The following is a 21,754-nucleotide window of genomic DNA, read 5'->3' as shown; positions in this document are numbered from 1 at the left end:
ACAAAATGAAAATAAGTTCAGTGCAGAAGCAAAATCTACCCAAATATATGCCTATTCTGTAATAAAATCTGCTCATTGCTCTTTGGGTATTTGCCACAAAAGCAAATTAGGCCAGTATACACAGTCAACACTTCACCAATGTTGACTTCAAGAGGGAAAATTCAGACATATCCCAAGATTGAAAGTTGAACTAAATTAGTGAGCCAAAATAGAAGAGTTTTATATCACACTAATGTCCTTAACATGATGCACAAAAAACAAACACTTCTTCTGGAAATGACCTCCAACATGCGATTCAGCTAGGCTGAGTTTACATCTTGAGTTGGCTGGGATCTGTCTTCAGTATATCTGTTTTTCAATAATTCTGAACAATGACAAACCATCCATATTACAAAGAGAATAAAGCCCTGAAAGATACATTTATTGTAGGTAATCTTACCTGATTGAATGACACTTTGGATTGCTGACCATGGGTATGCTTTATGGGATGTGGAGAACTCTTCCAAGTTCTGCCAAAGAAATGGGAGTACGTAATATCAAAGAGGCTCAAACGCAGCTGACACTGGACATCTGCCACTCCCTCCAATAAACTCTGCACATGAAGAATAAGGACATTTGGGATCAGTCTAGATTTCAGTAAAACATTTTTTTTTAAATGTATATATATTTCTGTTTTTTGCAATTTTTAATCTATTCAATATACGTATACTGTAATTGATTTACTTACTTATTATTATTGTTTCTTCTATATTATGTATTGCATTGAACTGCTACTGCTAAGTTAACAAATTTCATGACACATGCCAGTGAAAATAAACTTGATTCTGATAGTGAGAAATAATTTTCTGGAGCATTGTGCTATATTTATCTTTCTTCATTACATAAGGCACATTGGGTCAGAGACACAAGAACTACTAACTTTAATGTCATTTCTCATGTTCAAACAGTTATTAAGCTCCTTTTAAAGTAATATTGTAGTTTCTGACTCAATGACAACTTGTTGAGTTCAAATGAAGTTACATATACAAATAATCTAACCTCCCTTTCAGCAATAACCAGCCTAAATCCCTTATTGCTAACTTATTCTCCTTAATTTCACAAATCCATCAGAAAAAATACTTCTTGCCTTAGAGATTCTTTGGCACCTGGAAAGATGCAATAAGTTGGTTAAAAAGCAGAAGAATGAAAGTGATTTTAAAAAAATCAACATGCTGGATATCTGAAATAAAAGCAGAAAATGCTTGAAATATTCAGCAGGTCAGGCAGCATTTGTGTAAAGAGGATCAAAGTTGACATTTCAGGTTGAAAAACCATTCATCAAAATGGAGGAAGAAAAAAGCATATCACCTCTGCAGAAAAGGTGGATGTGGGGAAGGGATGCATAGGAAAAAGGGAATATTTCTGATAAGGTCAGGACAGTGGTCTGTGGGGACAAATTCCATAAGTTACCTGCACAATAAGTTAATGATTGCAGAGAATGAGAATATAGATAAAAGAGCATTCATTGTTTCAAATACATGAGTGAAGGAAATCTGCAAAAGGCCAGGGTATACTGGATTGAGAAAAACTGAGCCACTATCACAGATGAATGATCTACAGCAGAAATGGCCAGTTTTGATACAGAACAAAAAGAAATGTCAGTTCCCTGATATTTCAGAATTTAAATGTTGATTCTGTAAGACTAACGTATCCAGAAAAGAGATGAGTTGCTGTCCCTCAAGTTTACATTGGGCATCATTGTACATAAGCAAGCCACAGCCAGACCAGTCAGTGTAGTTGTGACATAGAGAATTAAAGTGGCAGCAAAGAACAAACTCAAGACATCAACAAATGTCTTGAAGATACAAAATTTGTGAGTACAAGGGTAAAGGCATTGTGGATCTCATCCGGAACCACATGCAATAATTATTTGGGTTTAAGCAGCAGGATTATACAGATTTTGTTTTTTGAACAAGGCAAATAGCGATCTGCAGAGATCCCAGCAAATCAATTGGGAAAAACATTTCACATCAAAGTGTGATTTCTTACCTGTAAACTGATTGTCAATAATTCATTTCATATGAAAGAATTAAACCACTCCATTTGTTAGTAAAGCAGATTAAAAATTTCCAACACAAATGTATCTGGTTTGTTTAAACTAATGTATTGTAGTAATCAAACATCCTTCTTTAATTTCCATCAACAGAGTATCACTGCCTTCGGTTGCATTCCTTAACATATGGGTTAGAACATATTAAAAAGTACTCCGGAAGGGAAATATGAAAGAAGCAAACAACTAACTGGAGAATAAATTCTGGGCCAGATCTTTCACAAGTTGACCATTTTGAATTAGCTGAAAGCAGTAGAAGTTTGTTCATCTCTGAGCGAGGAAAGCAAAATAAGTAACTCACTCTGCTAATTTTTGGCATAGTCAAGATAATTACATTAGATTGAAGCATTTAAAAATGCTGAATGAAAATGAAAGTTACAAGTGCTACAGGAAACTCTCATTCCTTTCAGCCGACTACTTGCACAGTTTGATGTGGTATTGATAATTGGAAACTATTTTGTAGATGAAGATGTACATCTGGATATAACCCCTAGACACAGGAAAGTTCTTGCATTTTTCATCTATTGTTCTGTTACCAAAAAGGGTTGGTAGATTTGCACTGACCTTGAGCATGCCTAACAAATTATTCATTCTGAGGAAATATTATGGCATGTGGAGCCACAGGTGAAAACAGTTGCTTGAACCATAGCAACCAAGTGCAACAACAAAAACATTCCATTGAGCTTTTTAAATAATTACTCCTACACTGCTGTGTAGAGGTGGAATATTTTAACTCCAACATAGCACTGAATCTGAAAACAACAATTCTTCATTGGAAATACATGCAGAAAAGACTCTTCAGACCATAAATCAAGAAAAGCATTTTTAACTACATTGAGACTATTTGAAACTGACTATTGATGCTGAACATCTACAGAACAAGATCATGTTCTATTTTCTCCATCTTTTTTCAGGAATTTTCTTTGAAAATATTTATGTAAGTTGATGTAAACTTGAAATTCATTGAGAAGGCATCCTTTGGAAAGGCCTTAACATTTGCTATTTTGGAGTGATGTATAATCATTGAAAACAGTACAACATCCAACAAAAAGACAAAATTCAAAACACAGGCTGTGACTCACATGCACAAGTTCCATAAAGAGTGGCGGGCACTAGATTCTGCAACTCCTGTCTGATTAGCTACTTTTCCCCGTTATAGACTTCAGATTTAGTAAGTGATTTTGTTAAAGTTTCATTTGACCTATCTAGAAATCAAATGCATAAACACCTATTGCTCATTGGTACACCATTTAAATATACAAGCATTGCTGACACTCCCTAGAGGTCAAATGGTGTAGGAAACAATCTGCATGAACACACACACACACACACACACACACACACACACACACACACACCAGTTACACCATTTTAGCCAATTCTATTCCTCATTTATTTTCTGCCTTATTCCAATATCCCTGATTTCCTTAGTGTCCAAAATCTATTTCCCTTAACACTGAACATGCTTGATCATGGAGATGCCAAGGATTTACAACCTTCCACAAAAAAGATCTCATCTTATTCCTAGATGCTTGACCACTTGCCTCGAGACAAAAACCCCAAATGATAAACTCCTGTGAGAAGAAATAGCCTCTCAGTACACACTGTATTGATCACATCCCTGCCCACCAATGAAATAAATGAATGGACAAATTGTGCGCATCAGTTCAATAGGTGTAATTAGTTCATTATGCATGTACATGCTACCTGCCAGGTGCAGCAGGTCAACGTACTAATAAACACCTTTGGCTAATATACCATAGGAAAAGAACATCATTTGCCCACCCTGAATTCAGCCTTAAAATAAAACATTGACATGGAAAACGCAGCATGGAATTGTACCAGCGTTTTAACATACAGCACATACATTGATTCACAAATAGATGATCAAAAAATAATTTGTGTACTTTACATATAAATAATATATACATCTGGGATGTCTGTGCAATCCGCTATTCCCAGACTGCAGTACAGGTTGAGTAACACTTATCTGAAATTCCAAAATCTGAAAAACACCAAAATAAGTTGGGTTTTTTTGAGCACTGACATGACGCCTTAAATGGAAAATTTCACAAGCTGATGGCAAGGTTCCCAGGTAATGCGCAGGTCTCTGTGCACCACAGACAGTTCTGAGAAGTGATCTCTCACACTACATAAAATGAAAAATGAAGAACTTGATCGTGTATTGTCAGCATCAGAGTGAATATATGCCGCTTTACGGTATGCTGATTATGAAACAAGCAAAGAACTATCACAACAGACTGAAAATTGAAGGTAATTGTGAATATTCAGCAGGCTGGTTGCAGAAATTGAAAGAAAGGCACAGCATTAAATCTTTTAAAGTATCACTGATGAAATCAAACACCAGGACAAGTCTATAACGTTGATTTTTTTAAGTTTATCTACGGCAGTGATTTCCAACTTAGTGGTTACATGTCCTAAGAGAGCGTTAGGGAAAATAGAAGTCATAGGGAGGTGGAGGGCATTCAAGATTCTGGGGGGAGCAGTGGTAAGCAGCACCCTAACTTGAGGCACGAGACCTGACTAACTGTTAGTACAGCCGCCACTTCCCAAAATAAAAAGGATGAGGCACTGAAACACAAGAACCACAGCTCTGCAGGCAGTGTGCACACGTCATCACAACACATCTGAAACTCGACAATCTCATCTGAATTTACCAACCAAAAAGACATTATTGGGCATGCATAAATTAGCAATTAGGATACCCAACAGTTCCCCTTGACTTGCGGCATAGAACGAGTTCTTCAATTTAACAGTTGTTAAGTCAAGTACACCCTCTCAGCTTTCTCTACAGATCTATGGAAAACAGGTAACGCAACAAAACCACATTGGCTCTATTTGACCATTTGGTTCCTGCCAATCAGTAAACCTGCCGACCCCGAAGATTCCAACTGAGGTGTTCAAGGCAACCTCAGCTTCATATCTGCAGTCAAGAACCACCTTTGGGGATTATGAGACTTTACATGATTGGTCAATCACACTAACTAGAAAAGTATAAAGGTAGTTTGCCAGACACCAGCTCTATCCCGGCTAACATTCGGATTCCAATCTGAATCCTTGTCAACGTAATTTTCACCATTGTGATCGTCTACATCTTCATCTCATCGTTCCTTTGCACGCCACCACCATCAATCCATCCGTGTTAACTTAACGCTGTTGTCAACATCTAATAGGCATTCCCAGTTTGTGTTAATTTTTTCATTTTAATTTAGCCCTGCTAATGATGGATAAACATGTATGGCACGATCTTTATGAGTCTTAAGGTGGTGAAGACTTGAAGCCTAATCCTGCTAAGAAACAGAAACTACAGAAAGTGCGTCAATAAATACAATGTTACATACCTGGTTTAATTCTGTTCTGTCAGATCAGCGACACCCCATGTGTCTTATTTGTAATATTCTACTGTCTAATGAAGCCATGAAACTATCAAGATTTCAGGAACACTTCTGTAAAAGACTCCCTGAAAAGGCTACTTGTGGTATTACTCAGTTCCAAAGATGAAAGAAGCATTTGAAAAGCATTGCACACTCAAGTCATTTGCCAAGAAAGCCAAAAATGACCTTGATAGTGGTCTCATTGCTTCTTTTAACAATTCCAAAATGATAGCAAAATGTGCAAAATCTCAGACAATTGTTGAAAAATTAATAATGGCTGCTGTATGAGAAGTGCTCATCACTGTTCTCAAAATGGATACTAGCATTTTAAAATCAACTCCTCTGAGTAACAACTCTGTAGCTCATCTTACTGACGAAATAAGTGAAAACACTGAATATCAACTGTGCACACAGCAACAAAAAACAGAACTTGGGATACAACTAGATGAGTCAACTATGCAAAACAATGAAACAATGAAGCATTGCTAATGGCATATGTATGGTTTATCAAAAATGGAAGAGTTTATGAAGAGATTCTCTTTTGTAAAAAGCTAAAAACAAATCTCAACAGAGAAGCAATCTACAATGAGCTCAAAATGTATACTGAGGATAAAAGTATTCCGATTAGGAGCATGATTTCTTGTAAAACAGATGGAGCACCATATACGACAGGTTGCCATACTGCTTTAGTGGCATTTATGAAAAGAGAAATTCCAAGTCTGTTTGTAATCCATTGTGTAATTCATCTTCAACATCTCAAAACCAAAAACCTCAGCCAGCGACTTTTTTCAAGCACGACTTTTGTAATATTTGCTATCAACAAAACTAAAGCTCATCCATTAATTAGCAGAATATTTCACCGATTATGCCAAAATAACGATGAAGAATGTAAACACTTGCTTCTTCATACTGAAGTGCTTTAGCGGTCAAAAAGTTGCTGCTTACAATGTTTTTTGATCTTTTTGACACTGTGGTTGAATTTTTGCTCGAAGCCGACAAGAGCTTGGGAAACATGATTGAACTTCTACATTGAGATGTGGCATGTACCTAGCCGAACTGTATGACAAAATTAACATTCTAAATCTGAAACTGCAAGGTGAGAATTTCAATTTAGTCCAAGCAAAAAATGCAGTGCCCACTTTTATCAGAAAATTGGAAATATTTAAGCAAACATTGGGAGAAGAATGGACTCACAGTTTCCCTGCATGGAAAGTATGGCACTCTCTTTCACAGATGGTGATTTGCAAGAGTACTGCTTACACTTGCAGTCACTAAAGAAGGATTCACAGAATTGATTCAATGATTTGAACTGTCTGGAAATTCCAGACTGAGTAATTAACTCATTTCTTTTGCAAAGTGGAAGAACAGGAAGAGAGCTTGCAAGAAGAAATTATCAAAATTCAGAACAATGAAAAAGCAAAAATGCTTTTCAAAAATGCTGGCTTTTGTGGTACATGGTTACACTGTCATATGAAGATTCCTGGTCTTTGCAGAAGAGCCAAATAGCTCTTCACTGCATTTCCATCCTCTTACCTTGTTGAAAGATGCTTCAATGCAGTGAACCATATACTCACAAAGAAAAACAGAAACTGCTTCGACATTGTTACACTTGGGGACTTAAGACTTTTGCTGTCACAACTTGAACCAGATATTTTAACTCTTCCTAAACACCATCAAGTTCAAGAATCACATTGATATTGAAGCTGCTGGACAGCACACATGTACTGTTTGAGCTAAGTTTAAAGACAAATAAAAATTTAAAGCAGAATCATTTTTCTTATGTTAGCATATGGTAGACATGTTTTTACACTATTGGGGTGCTGGAAAGCATATTGTGCCTAAAAGGGGCATTGGCAAGTATGAAAGTGCTTTAGGGGGGCTTTGGGCTAAAAAGGGTTGGGGGACACTGATCTAAAGGTATAAAAACAAAGTAAAATACAAATACAGTATACTATAACCTTTTAATCAAAACACAACATCGCAGGAGAAGACTGAAAGCTGCCATTGTTCATTGTTCAACAGCTGATTCAGATATGCGCTGTGCTGCTTTTCTACCACCCCTTAGCATTATTACAGCATACTGGGTGACTCTAAAGCACCTTACAAGTTGCATAAAGAATGATGTGATATTCACAAAACAGCAGTGACAGGTTTCTCTGTGTAATGCCAGTTTGAAACTTTTATTGTCTATTTCCACATGGCATTTATTACTTTCCTGTTGCAAGTTCCCAAAGCTGCTGAAATTTAACCTTGCTACAGTGATTTCTGCAGCCAAATGTTAAAGAGACATACTGAAATGAAGTATGTCAGCTACTTGATACTCCTGACTGAATGAGTGCTGCAATGCTGTGAGGGAGCTGGAAGAGCTTTCCTAAAGACTGCTGGAAGACTGATCAGATTGGTGAAAAAGAGTCAATAGAAGACTGAGGGCCCTGTGCATGAGTGACAGAGAAGTACAAGATGAGCTCCAACTTGTGCTCATTCGACTGTTTTATTAGAATGGGCCTTTTTCTTTTTGTTATTCTTTACTTAACCTTCAGTTAACTTAAGATTCATAAAGATAACTCCTTTAATCGTATGCCTTGTACTGTCTGTTATTTCATGGCACTAATTTGTAACAGGGTAGCAAATACACAGCATCCACACAAACCAGAGTTTGGGGTGGGACAAGCCATCTCAATCTCATGAGTTTGGTAGGACTTGAGAGTGTCTTCCCTAGACTTACACAGCCAAGGAAACCAGGGCATTTTACAGGCAAATAATGCATGTGCCTGTTCTGCTTTGTACACACGGAGGTGAAGGAAAAGTGGACAGACTTCACTTCCTGAGTATGTAACCTCCTTTGTAACAAGTAACAAGCCAGGAGATCTGGAGAAATTTATACACCGACATTGACATCTATGGGCAAAGCTGAAAGACTCACATGATATGTATTTCAGGTCACAAAAAGATACAGACCTTACCAAGGACAAAGAGTGCTGCAATTTTGGATGCTGACTTTTATAGCATGATTTCAGGAAAACTGGGATCGTTTTGTGAGAAACAAAACCCTCATTTCTTTCAGATCAACAAGGTTGAAAACACATTTCACACAGATCTTGAGTATTAATTTACCACTGACATTATTTAGGGGAGCTCTATGCCAAAAAAAAGTACAAAGACAAACAAAAATCCTACCAAAAAGTCAGCAGCTGAGTTATCTGACAAATGCAGAGACACCAAGAAATGTGGACAAAATTGTTATACTCGCGATTAAGCCAATTTTCAAAAGCAAACACTTTTTTTTGTGGGAATTGTGTGAATAAAATTCTTTATCACTATTACCAAGAATCGATACAGTCCAAAGGCTCCTCAAAAATCATTTAAGTTATTATGTGAAAATATCATTTTACCTGCCTAGCTAATAGACAGCATTTCTTTTAAAACAGCCTTCACAAATTGCTTTAGGAGGGCAGAAGTGGTGCAGCAAGTAAACTGCTGCTTCTCAGCTCCACAACCAGGGCTCAATCTTGACCTTCAATGCCGTCTCTGAAGTTTTCACATTCTCCCTGTGATGGTGTGGGTTTCCTCCACTTACAAGAGTGCAAAATCTAACCCAGCTCCCCAACAGCGAAACAAGTTTACAACTCAATCCACATCTCAGACCATATCAAATGGGTTAAACTTTATCTGACAGAACAAAGCATTTACTTCCCATAAAAATGTTAGAAAATACCCATAGATTTTGATTTTAAAACACTGTTTCCAGCCCAACGCAAAGACTTATAAATGTTACTAGACAACGGGGTGACCCATTTGGGCACCCTTTGAGAGAAGGGTAGTGCAGTCTGATGTGACCAGAATGAACATTAAATTTTCCTGAATGCTATTGGTATCACTTTGCTTTAGAAACTGAAGTAGAAAACCTCAGTTTATCAAAGAAGAACGACACGTAGCAAAGCAAATATAGCTCCTCCTCATTTAACGAAGGACACTTTTGATGGCATCATTTTGGGTTTATCTGCCACCCTTGTGCCTCTTGTTGTCATTCTGGAGACATGCAGCCCTTTCATCCCCTGTCTCCTCAGCTCTTCTGCTGTTTGTTGTTTGTCTCTGATCCTGGAGACGTGAATTTCGCAGCTCCTTTGAGTCTTCCTCTCGCCTCCCCCTGTGCCTGTTTTTGTCATTCTGGAGATGTGCAGCCCTTTCATCCCCCGTCTCCTCAGCTCTTCTGCTGTTTGTTGTTTGTCTCTGATCCTGGAGACGTGCATCCCTCTCCTCCTCTGTCTCTTCTCTCATCTTTTTTTTGTCCTGACTCTTTGATCCTGGAGTCGTGCAGCCCTGGCCTCATCTGATTCTTGTTCTCTCCCTCTCCTTGCCGCTTCCCGACGACATTTGGCGTCATCTCTTGACCATAATGTCCCCCTTCCCTTCCACGCGGCATAATTAGGCTGACCATTTTTTTTTACCCTAATGCTGGATAGAAGATACCAAGCACTAACACCAAAGGATGCTGATTATTCTTGATGTTGTGGTTGGCACTCTCCTAAATGGATGTGATATAATCACCGCCGTCCTTTGACTGCAGCAAAGGGTTTTATGGGTGTCTCGAAGTACATCATTACAATAAGATTTAATTATCTCTTATTGATGGGTGGCAGTTAGATCTGTCCCAATCCTGCACATGCTGATGGTGATGAGCAGAAAGTGACTCCTCGAAATAGAGCTGCCCTGCCCTTTTGCTCAGGCATGTGTCCGGCTGTCGCGTCCCGATTTCCATGATGGCCGATCGGGTCTCGGGTGAAAGCCAGCCTGTTGATTTTTGGCGAATGAGCAACTTTTTACGAATACGTAACCCTGAACTTGGCCTGCATTCTGTAAGTTAGCACATTTTAATTTGATTTAGCCAAAAACAGTGCCGCTTTAATGCACCGTTTGCACTAACTGGAGGTCACAAACAGACAAACAGACAGACAGAGCATGAGAGTTTTAGTAGTATATAGATTTCCAGTGCAACTTATTTAAATAGTAACAATCTTCCACAATAAAATCAGTTTGTTTTGGATGTCTGATGCAATAATTCTCTACAACAGAGCCACGTTCATAAAGTGGAAGAATTTAAGACAATTGGAAATAAATAGTTATAACCTGATGGTCATTAGAAAGAATAAGGAACGAATCAGCAATGATCTTCTTAACTAATCTAAAGCCAGAAAGAGCATGATCAGGCAAGTAATTCATTTAAATTATTGTTTTGGTAAAACCCTCCAACACTTCAATTAAGGTTAGATCCCACATGAACCTGCCAAATGGTCTTATTTCACAGCTGTTTTGAGAAATGGCCTCAAACAGGTATCAACAACCACCCCCACCCCCCAAAAGTGCCTACATCAAGCTTTAAGGTTTGTTTCAGGCTCAATCTGAAACCTCAATCTTTGCCTATAAGGTAAACAGCAAATCTACAATGTCACTTACTATAATTGATCATGCAGAAGAAGATGGCAGTGCGACAGCAGCGCACGCGGCCTTTCCGGTGATGAATATCTCTTATCTGTCAAGTAGGGGACCGTGCACAATCCTGATTTGATGGAGACAGACGTGAGAGTACGGAGGAACATCTGGAAAACTTCTGAAATGCCTGCTTCGCTGCCACTGCTACTGTGTGGTAACCGGAATCTCTGGAGCAGAAGGCCCCAAAATCCTTGGCTTTGCTTGTTTCAGCAGCCGGGGCGAGGTCGAAGGCGCTCGGCAGAGGATGGCGCTCGGGAGGCTGTATCAGAGGGGCTGGTCGCAGGCTCGAAGTTTTCGGACGGATGGACTCAGTGTCTGCTGTGGTCGGCTGCTTCCAAGGCATCGGCAAGTTGACAGTGCCTGGAAGTTTATGGCAGGGAGTTTCTCCCTTTTGCCGCCTGCTATCGGGGACTCAGAGACTTTTGAGACTTTACTTACCGTGCCCATGGTTTGTTCTTCATCAAATTATGGTATTGCTTTGCACTGCTGTAACTATATATTATAATTATGTGGTTCTGTCAGTGTTAGTCTTTGGTTTGTCCTGTTTTCTGTGATATCACTCCGGAGAAACATATCATTTGTTAATGCATGTATGCATTTCTAAATGACAATAAAAGAGGACTGAGTGTTCTCATAATCTAATAATCTAAGATAAAATCACATACCTGGATTTTGTTGTTATGCCATAAAACCAGTAATTGGTTGCACAAAAGGCAAGACAGTATTGACCACTAATCAATAAGTTTCAAGACTTTGGTTTTAATACCTCCTCACGCAATTGGATCCTCGACTTCCTCACCTGCAGACTCCTGTCAGTTCAGATTGGCAACAGCTCCTCCACAATCTCCATCAGCATAGGTGCACCATAAGGCTGTGTGCTTAGACCCCTGCTCTACTCGCTTTACACCTACGACTGTGTGGCTAAGCAGACCTCCAATGCCACGTTCAAGTTTGTTGATGACACCACTGTCACAGGCCAAATCAAAGGTGGTAACAAATCAGCATATAGGAGGTAGATTGAAAATCTGAGTAACAACAACCTCTTACTCGATGTCAGCAAAATCAAGGAGCTAATTATTGACTTTATCATTATGTGCCATGTTGTATAACATGGGTGATCAAGTTCTTTTGACCATAATCGTTCCTGGCAAATTTTTTGACAGAAATGGTTTGCCATTGCCTTCTTCTTTACAAGACGGGCTACTTTCCAGTGTGTCATGAAGAAAACTGCTGGGGATATGAACTTACTTGAGGTGCTAGTGTAGCTGGATGATCTGAGTCTGGGTCCACCCTGGAAGAGCATGAAGCAAAGCCACTGAAGATGTTAGGCCGCCTGAAAGCTGAAGAGTTAAAATTATCACTGGACAAGTGCCAGTTCTGCAAGACATCAGTCAAGTAAGTTGGGCACATAGTCTCACAGTTTAGAGTAGCTACGAATCTATCAAAGATAGAGGCAGTGACCACATAGCCAAGGCCAAAGAATGTGAGTGCCCTACACTCATTCCTTGGATTCTGTGGGTACCACCAGAGGTTCATGAAGGACCACTCTAAAGGGAGTCATCCTGTGAATCAGCTTCTGTGCGGTTACTCTCCCTTGGGGAAGAATGGGAGGAGGACAAAATGAGAAGCTGGTAAAAATGATCTTAGCCCTTCGGAGCCTTTTGGAACAAGATGGAATGCAAAACGTGAAGAGAGCTTTCAGTTGCTGAAGGAGCTGCTGACGAAAGAACCAGTGTTAGCTTTTGCAAAGCCCCAATTGCCGTATGTATTGCATACAGACCCCAACTAAGAGTGCTGAGGGGGTATTCTATATCAGGATCAGGGCAGAGGGTTGAAATCTGTTGCTTTTGTCAGCCAGAGTCTGTCATCCTCCAAGCGTATCCCGCGCACAAATGGGGGTTTCTGGTATTGAAATGGACTATGGTGGATAAGTCAAGTGATTATGTAAACGGTGCCAAGTTCAAGGTGAGGATGGACAACAATCTATTGACTTATATTCTGACCTCAGTGAAACTGGGTGCCTCAGGCCATCGTTAGTTGGTGGCATTGCCTGCCTATGACTTCAACCTGAAGTACCGACCAGGGAGCCGAAACATTGATGTGGATGCATTGGCCCGACATGCACATGAAGGGCTGGAGATGGATGGAGAGTGGGAGAGCGTTCCTGCACCTTGAGTTAAAGCAATGTGCCAGTCTTCCATCATGGGGAAGTCAGAGGCAAGGCAAGGGCAGGATCGAGCAGTGGATCATTTGGAAGATTCTGGTTGTGCATTCTACAAGCTTACTGCAACTTGATTGCTCTAAATGGGGTCAGCATAGTGGAAATCAGGTCCACTGCTACAACTGTACACAGAATGAAGTTACTGGATACTTGCCATATTATTAGATGTTTGGACGTGAAGCAAGGTTGCCTGTTGACCTCTGTTTTGGGACTGGTGGGGAAGATTTGCCACAGAAGACCCATTTTAAGTATGTGTCTGACAAGGTGTAGCCCCCTGGTAAACCTCAGGCCCGCTCAACTCGCTGTCGTCTAGGGAAAGCAGCCTTCGGCCCTGCGAGACTGGGTAATCAAGTTTGTGTGGATACTGTGTGATGTACCCCACCCCGCCAAATAACAGACAATACACCATATACAATGAAATGATTACAATTTATAGATGTTACTGGAACTATGTAATTAATAGAGATAAAATATATAAGGAAAGTAAAAGGTGCCAACCTTATCAAAGTTCAACCTCTTCATGCACAACAGTTGGAACTCTAGTAATGGTCCTCTTTCCGCCACTCGATCCCCTCTGACTACCTCGACCCGCTGCCAATCAAGGTGGTCGACCAGACGCTCCACACAAGTCTCCTCTCCTCGTCGAAGACCCTGGACCTCGGACTCCGGCTGGGGGTCCGTCCTGTCAGCCAGCTCACAGCATCGCGTCCACTCTCTCTCTCCCCATCGCTCCTTCTCCCCATCGCTCCTTCTCCCCAAAATCCCACGCATCACAATAGCTTACAGACACACAATAACATCTATCCCAATTGGTTAGCAACTGAATACAACTCTCTCTATAACCCAAACAAGCTGCTAGCGAGAGAACTTTCTCAGCAGTTCACATAACAAAAAAGCCATTTTGATTAGCCTACACAGTAACATAGAAGAAGAAACCCCTTACACTCATACCCCCACCAAATAAAGTCATGTCCTCATGACTTCTAAATAACTCGCCAACTATTCCTGCAGACACAAAAACCCAATCCAGGTACAAACAGTGACATTGCTCCCCAAACAGTGGACCTTACGCCCAATCCCACAAGCGCTACATAGGCCAACCTATCTGGGAGTTTCCTAATCCTCCGAGACCTCCGTACCCCTCACCTAAACCCTTTAGGCTCGGTCACTACCGGGGATAACTCGGGTCTGCTTGCCAACTCCTCTCTCAATCTCTCACTCATGTCTCCACTGCAACTCAGAGCCCCCTGTCCCATGTCCGGGGCCCCACTTCTTTTCCTTCCGGGTCCTGCTGTAACCCAGGCTGCCCACAGCTAGCCCTCCCCAATACACCCGACTCAGTGGGGGAAGGGCCAAAAGTCTCTTCCTCAATCAAGGGGAAGTTAGCGAAAGGCAGCATGTACCACACATCCAGCACATCATCCTTTGAATCCGTATTCTTCCTCATTCCCTCGGTTGGTAGCTGCTGTTTGATTTTCTCCAAACTGAAGCACTTAGCCTGGGCTGCCTTTGCAGCCTCTTCAGCCTCCTGCAGTCGAGACGTCAGCTTCTTCTCCGACTCCTCCAACTCTCACCCCAGTCTCAGCAGTTCTGACTCACGCTTTGTGTTCATCTCCATCTGGGATGCAATTACACCACCAGCTTCTTCCAATCTGTTCTGGATCCTTGTCTTGAGTTTCGGCCGCAGTTTCGGCTCAGAATTCCGTTTCTCCATCTCCACTTTGACGAGCGTGAACTCCAAGTCTTTAATGGTTGTTCCGCGCTCTGGCACTCGCCTCACATCATCGTCCCCCATGGCGAATCCAAACCCTAGGCGAACATCCACATACGCCAAAACTCCAAACACCTCCACATCCCCCGTGGTCTATCATGCCCCGCCGGAAGGTTGCAGGGGCTCTGGAGATGCCCTGGGGCATCTGCTCGGATCGAAAGAATCCTAGGGATCCTATAACGGCCGTCTTCTCCCTGTCAGCCTCACTCATCAGGATCTGGCAACATCTACTCCTCAGATCCAGCACATTAAACCACGTCGCACCATACAAACAGACCATAGCGTCTTCGGCCCTCAGGTTGAATTCTGGTCAATGACAGTGCACCTGTTCAGAGTCCCATAATCCACACACACGCTGCCTACGTCTTCCACGGCTACAGGGTCCAGTCGCGGCGACCCCTTTCTCACTGAGGTGTCTTCAGCGGTCAACTCCCCTCCTTCGTAGTATTTCAGAGCATCTACTAAGAAAGTCTCACCCTCAGATACTTCCCCCAGGCCAAATCACAATCGGCTCTCGTTTAAATATGGTACCGGCCCAAGGCTGCTACACACATCCTCACAAGCGGATCGAAACGCTGGGTGCACAGACAATGTCCCCATGAACTCCAGTGCCCTAATGTTGTCAAGGGTAAATGCTTCAGACACCGGTTGTAAAACGAACTGTACAACAACTCGACCTGCGCCCCGGTGTCGAGGATGGCTTTAGCATAGCTTCCATCTATCCATAATGACACACGGGGGCGTGGTCCCTCTAAGCCTTCAGGAATACGGTCTTTTCCTTTCGGAAGTTCCTTGGTACATTGCTGGGAGCGTGCTCCCCCAGAGTCACCAAGCCGTTCCCCCACTGGGCCTCCACTAAGTTTCCCGACACCTCTCTGATCAGCTGAACAACTGAGGGAGGGGCTGATCCCCTGAAATGATCCCCGTGGCACTGCAAGCAAATTAGCTGCCCTCCTAGCCAGAGAAGATACACTGAAAGCCTTTCGCCCGTTTTCAGATAACTGGCAGCTGTCACTACGGTGTAATTGAACCTGACAGTTCTAACACGGTCAACAGCCTGCCTACTCAAACTTTCAACTAATCCCTGTCACTCTCCCTCAACCGAGCACTGCCACTCATATAACAACTGAGAGATCCGCTCCGCCCACGTCTCCTACGACTCCGCCCCTTTAGGGGTGGACAACATCCCAAAAGCCAGGCGAAGCATACCAGAGCTCGAACATTTATTCAAAGGCGTTTCACAACATTTAGTAAAGATGAAACTTGGCAATGCGGCCCATTCCTCCAGAAGGAGTGACCATATAGAAGTGCTGGAGACTGTAACTGGCTGAAACAGCCTATCCAAACTACTAACTTCTAAGAATTTGGCAAGTATCTAAAGCAGGGGTTCCCAACCTTTTTTATGCCACGGACCAATACCATTAAGCAAGGGATCTGTGGGCATAACCTTGGGAACCCCTGATTCTAAAGGAATCAATAAATTTGCTCCACAGCTCATTTGAAGTGTGGCTGTAGTTTTTTTAAAAATTACCTCATGCACATAAAAGTTAACTACCTGCCCACTGTGTTATCACTGTTTGAAACTGTAACTTCGAAAAGTGTAACAAAATACAGTACCTTTTTTAGTAGTCTTGAAAGAACAGTACAGCCTGTTTTGTCAATAAACCACTGGGCTAGTAGTGTTTCTGTTGCTAGGTTCCATGGACCAACTGTCCACAGACAAAATGAACTAATAACAGGATGCTTCTCCAATTCTCTGTTAACAAGGGGTAAATTTTTTAATTATTCAGATAAATGTGACATACTTGCAGAAGACTTTGGGGAAAAATTGTTAAACAACAACCTAAGGAGGTTTTATTTTCAGTAAACCCTCTAGGTAGGTTTCTAATTACCAAGTGAATGAATGAATGAAATTTATTTCGGTCAATACAAACATAACAAAAAGCATCATTTTCAATGATGATTTCATAAGACAAAATTACAACAAAAAAAAACATAGATATTCTTTAAAACAGACCGAAAGGCTGTAGGCTGAAGCCCTCTTACTTATACAACAACATATTTGGCATCAATCATCACATCAAAACAAAAAATTTCATAATCTTTTAACACAAAATCCAATTCCAAGTATCATTTATTTACATTACTCCCATTCATTTTAAATCATGTATTTTATATTTGTTCATTAAATTTTTAAATAATTTTTTAAACTTGTTAAGTGTGGTGCATGTTTTTAAATTCTCACTACAACTCACTACAAGGGCAGTAAATTCAAAAATATGTGCTCAAAGTACAGGACAGACCACTGAGTAAAACAGCTACAGAATTTTTTTTTAAAGAACACAGCCCAAGAATGATGATAAACTAACATTCCCAATCTTTGAATATTCCCAGTTTTCCTGATAGAAAAAGATTGACAGCACCACCTCAAAACAAAGTGTGGTCTCATCAAGGCTGTAAAACGAAAGCATTTCATGACATCTTTATATCCCCCCTTCCATTCCTGCTGAAGGGTTTCAGCCTGAAAAGTCAACCATCCTTTTTTTCTATAGATGCTGCCTGGCATGCTGAGTTCCTCTAGTATTTTGTGTGTGTTGCTTCCACCTCACCCTCCACCCCTTTCTCCACTTTCTGCAAGGATCACTTCCATCGTGATTCTTCTGTCCATTCAACCCTCCCCACTACTCTCCTTCCTGACACATATCCCTCAAGTGATAGAAATGTTCCACTTGCCCATTTACCTCCTGCCTTACCTCCATTCAGGACCCCAAATAATCATTCCAGGTGAGGCAACATTTCAACTGTGAATCTGTTGGGAGTCGTCTATTGTGCCCAGTGCCCCGATATGGCTCCTCTACATTAGTGAGACCCAATGCAAGTTCGGGGATTGCTTTTTCAAGTACTTCTGTTCCACCTACCAAAAGCAGAATTTCCCAGTGCCCAACCATTTTAATTCCAACTCCAATCCCATTCCCAGTGGGCCACGTCGGTCCATTGCCTCCTCTTTTGTTACGATGAGGCCACTTACAAGGTGGAAGTGCAACACCTCATATTCCATCTAAGTAGCCTCCAACCTGATAGCATGAACATCGATTTCTCTAGCTTTTGGTAATTTTCCCCCCTCCCTCTTAATTCAGTTCCCCACTCTGGCCTCTTATCTCTTCTCCTCAGCTGCCTATCAGCTCCTCCTTCCTTTTCCCCCGTAGTCCAGTCTCCTCGCCTCTCAAGATTCCTTTTTCTCCAGCACTTTACTTTTTTCCACCCACCTATGATCTTTTAGCTGGTCCTCCTTCCCCTCCCCCACCTTTTTATTCAGACGTCTTCCCCCTTCCTTTCCTGTCCTGAGGAAGGGCCTCGGACTGATACATCAACTGTTTATTCATTTCCATCGATGCAGTCTGACCTGCTGAGTTCTTCCAGCATTTTGCGTATGTTGCTCTGGATTTCCAGCATCTGCAGAATCTCTTGTGTAAATGACAGCAAGGCTGCTTTACATTTGTACTTCAATCCTCTGTTTAAAAAGGCTGACATATTAGCATGGGTCTTTCAAACAACCCGCTGCACCTTCGTGTTAGCTTCTTTGACTTGACTACAAGGATAATTAGGTGTATTCGTCATTTCCTAATCTCTCAAGTATTCTGTATTTGTCTTTTTACCTATCACTCTACTGCAGCGATAACCTTACCTTTTCACTACTTTGTACTCAATCTACCATGTTGTTGCCCGCTTTAATTTGATTAAATACCTCTGAGCCTCATTATTACTCACATTCCCCTTCACATACTTTGTGTCATTAGAAAACTTTGAAATATTTCACTTGGTCCTATCAGCCAAAAGATGAATAACAATTATGAATAGATGGCACATGCAAATATTTTGTTGGTACAGGGGAACCCTTTGATTCTTTAAACCCCACCCATAATAAAAAGATATATAATGATCATCTTAACTGCCAAATGAAGCAGCAAATTTTTTTTTACTATCCACAAACAGTGATGCCAGCTAGACAGTTAAGAGAACATGCAACATTTGATGATGTTTCGAAATCCTCACCACCTGATGTACCCATCAGTATTTAGACAGTAAATGCTTGGGTCACTACCTTCACTTTGCTTATATTTTTTCTTCTGTCATTGTGAGTGAACACTGGGTATTCAGTGATAATAATAGTAAAAACCATATATAGTTTAGCGCCACCATGAATATTCATACAAGTCATTGTTTTCAGTGATGATCTTGGTCTAGTCCAATTATAGCAGTACAAAGTAAATTTATCAAAGTTCATATACTACTTTCAGATTCATTTTTATACAAGAAATACAATATAATTTCATGAAAAACTATACCTATAGATAAACCAAGACTGACAAACACCAATGTGCTAAAGAAGGCTAAGTGAGGGAAAAAAAATATACTGAGAAAATGAATTGTGAAGAGTCCTCGAAAGTGAGTAGGTAAAAGAATTAGTTCAGAGTAGTGGTGAATGAAGTTATCATGCCAACTCAGGAGCAATGGAGAATAGACAATAGGTGCAGGAGTAGGCCATTCAGCCCTTTGAGCTAGCACCGCCATTCACTGTGATCATGGCTGATCATCCACAATCAATATACAGTTCCTGCCTTATCCCCATAACCTTTGATTCCACTATCTTTAAGAGCTCTATCCATCTCTTTCTTGAAAGCATCCAGAGACTTGGCCTCCACTGCCTTCTGGGGCAGAGCATTCCACATATCCACCACTCTCTGGGTGAAAAAGTTTTTCCTCAACTCTGTTCTAAATAGCCTACCCCTAATTCTTAAACTGTGGCCTCTGGTTCTGGACTCACCCATCAGCGGGAACATGCTTCTTGCCTCCAGTGTGTCCAATCCCTTATATGTTTCAATCAGATCCCCCTCACCCTGCTAAATTCCAGAGTATACAAGCCCAGTCGCTCCAACCTTTCAACATATGACAGTCTCGCCATCCCAGGAATTAACTTTGTGAACCTACGCTGCACCCCATCAATAGCAAGAATGTCCTTCCTCAAATTTGAAGACCAAGACTGCACACAATACTCCAGGTGTGAGCATGACAGCTGTAGGATAATGACTGTTCCTAAACATGGTGGTGTGGGACCCAAGGCTTCTGTACATCCTCCCCAACGATAGTTGTGAGAGGAGGGCATGGCCTAGATGCTAGAGGTCTTTTGTGTTGGACACTGCTTTCTAGTGGCATGTATATGTGCTCAATGGTGGGTTGGGCGTTGCCTGTGATGGACTCCTTATTCACCACTTTCTGTAGCCTTTTCCATTCCTGGGCATTGATGATTCCACGCCAGGCTGTGGTGCAACCAGTCAGGGCATTCTCCACCGTACACCGTACAATTTGTCAAAGTTTTTGGCGACATGCCAAATCTACTCAAACTTGGAAGAAAGTAAAGGTGCTGCTGTTCCTTCTTTGTGATGACATTTATGTGCTGGTCACAGGTCAGATCTTCTGATATGTTAACACGAAGGAATTTAAAGCTATTCACCCCTCCACCTGTTTCCCTAATGAGCATAGGTTCAAGGACACCTGGCTTGTTCCTCCTAAAGTCAATATAAAGCTCTTAGGTTTTGCTGACATTGAGAAAAAGGTTGTTGTTGTGGCACCACTGAACCAGATTTTCAATCTCGCTCCTATAAGCTGATTCATCATCATTTTTCATTTGGCCCACAAATGTGATGTCATCAGAAAAATTAAATACAGCTTAAATACAACATTAGAATTAGGGAATAGACAAGGTCATATGAAAGCAACAACAAATTTTGTCAATTTTTAACAAACATGAGAAAATCTGCAGATGCAGGAAATCCCAGGCAAAACGCACAAAATGCTGGAGGAACTCAGCAGGTCAGGCAGAATCTATGGAAGTGAATAAACAGTCAACATTTCAGTCGGTGACCCTTCATCACTGTATTGTTTGTCAATTTTTAACTTTAGTTGCTCGATACTATGGGGCAATAAGCTTTGGATATGACAGTTGGGTTGGCAATTACATTAGGAAAGGGTTGAGGAAGTGGCGATATCAGGGAAGGGGATGCAATGTGAAAATTGGGTTCATATGAGAAATATAGTGTAGAACCTTTTTTGCACCGCAGACCAGTTTAATATTGACAATATTCTTGCGGACTGGCCGACCAGGGGGGTAGTGGGGGTGGTGTTCAAGTAGGGTTAAACTCACCTCAACATGTCTTTTACAGTTAGGGTTGCCAACTTTCTCACTCCCAAATAAGGGACAAAAGTAGCAGTCAAATACTTGTGTTTACCCCGAGAAAGACTACCATGAAGCCTTGCGCGGGCACCTGTGTGCGCATGCGTGACGTGCACATATGTGACATGTGCATGCATGTACGTGCTGATTTTTTTTCCCCAAATCGGTTTTGGCTTAATCTTCCCAACTACACTGTACATACATTATTTCTACTTTATATAGGCTATGTGTTTATCATATCATTCCTGCTTTTACTATATGTCAGTGTTATTTTAGGTTTTATGTGTTATTTGGTATGACTTGGTAAGTTATTTTTTGGGTCTGGGAACACTCAAAAATTTTCCCCATACAAATTAATGGTCATTACTTCTTCGCTTTACAGCATTATGGCACAAAAGGTTTCATAGGAACGCTCTACCTTAGCGGGGGGAATACGGGACAAGGGCAGTCCCATATGGGACAAACTAATTTAGCCCAATATACGGGATGTCCTGGCAAATACGGGACAGTTGGCAACCCTATGTTCAAGTTCAACAGTGCGTGACAGGGAATGAGG

General features: G+C 41.2%; 1 protein-coding gene across 2 annotated transcripts in view; it reads right to left on the bottom strand.

Annotated features, from left to right (window-relative positions):
- Positions 1–21,754, bottom strand: part of nphp4 (nephronophthisis 4) — a 427,697-nt gene that overhangs the window by 397,608 nt on the left and 8,335 nt on the right. For both annotated transcript variants that reach the window (XM_063033463.1, XM_063033464.1), the window contains exon 2: positions 440–592. In XM_063033463.1, the coding sequence (XP_062889533.1) occupies positions 440–592 (153 nt within the window). The remainder of the gene's footprint in view (positions 1–439; positions 593–21,754) is intronic.

Source organism: Mobula hypostoma, chromosome 25 (genome assembly GCF_963921235.1).
Source record: "Mobula hypostoma chromosome 25, sMobHyp1.1, whole genome shotgun sequence".
NCBI lineage: Eukaryota > Metazoa > Chordata > Chondrichthyes > Myliobatiformes > Myliobatidae > Mobula > Mobula hypostoma.
Note: the sequence above shows the minus strand (reverse complement) of the source record. Positions and strands in the feature narration are given on the sequence as shown.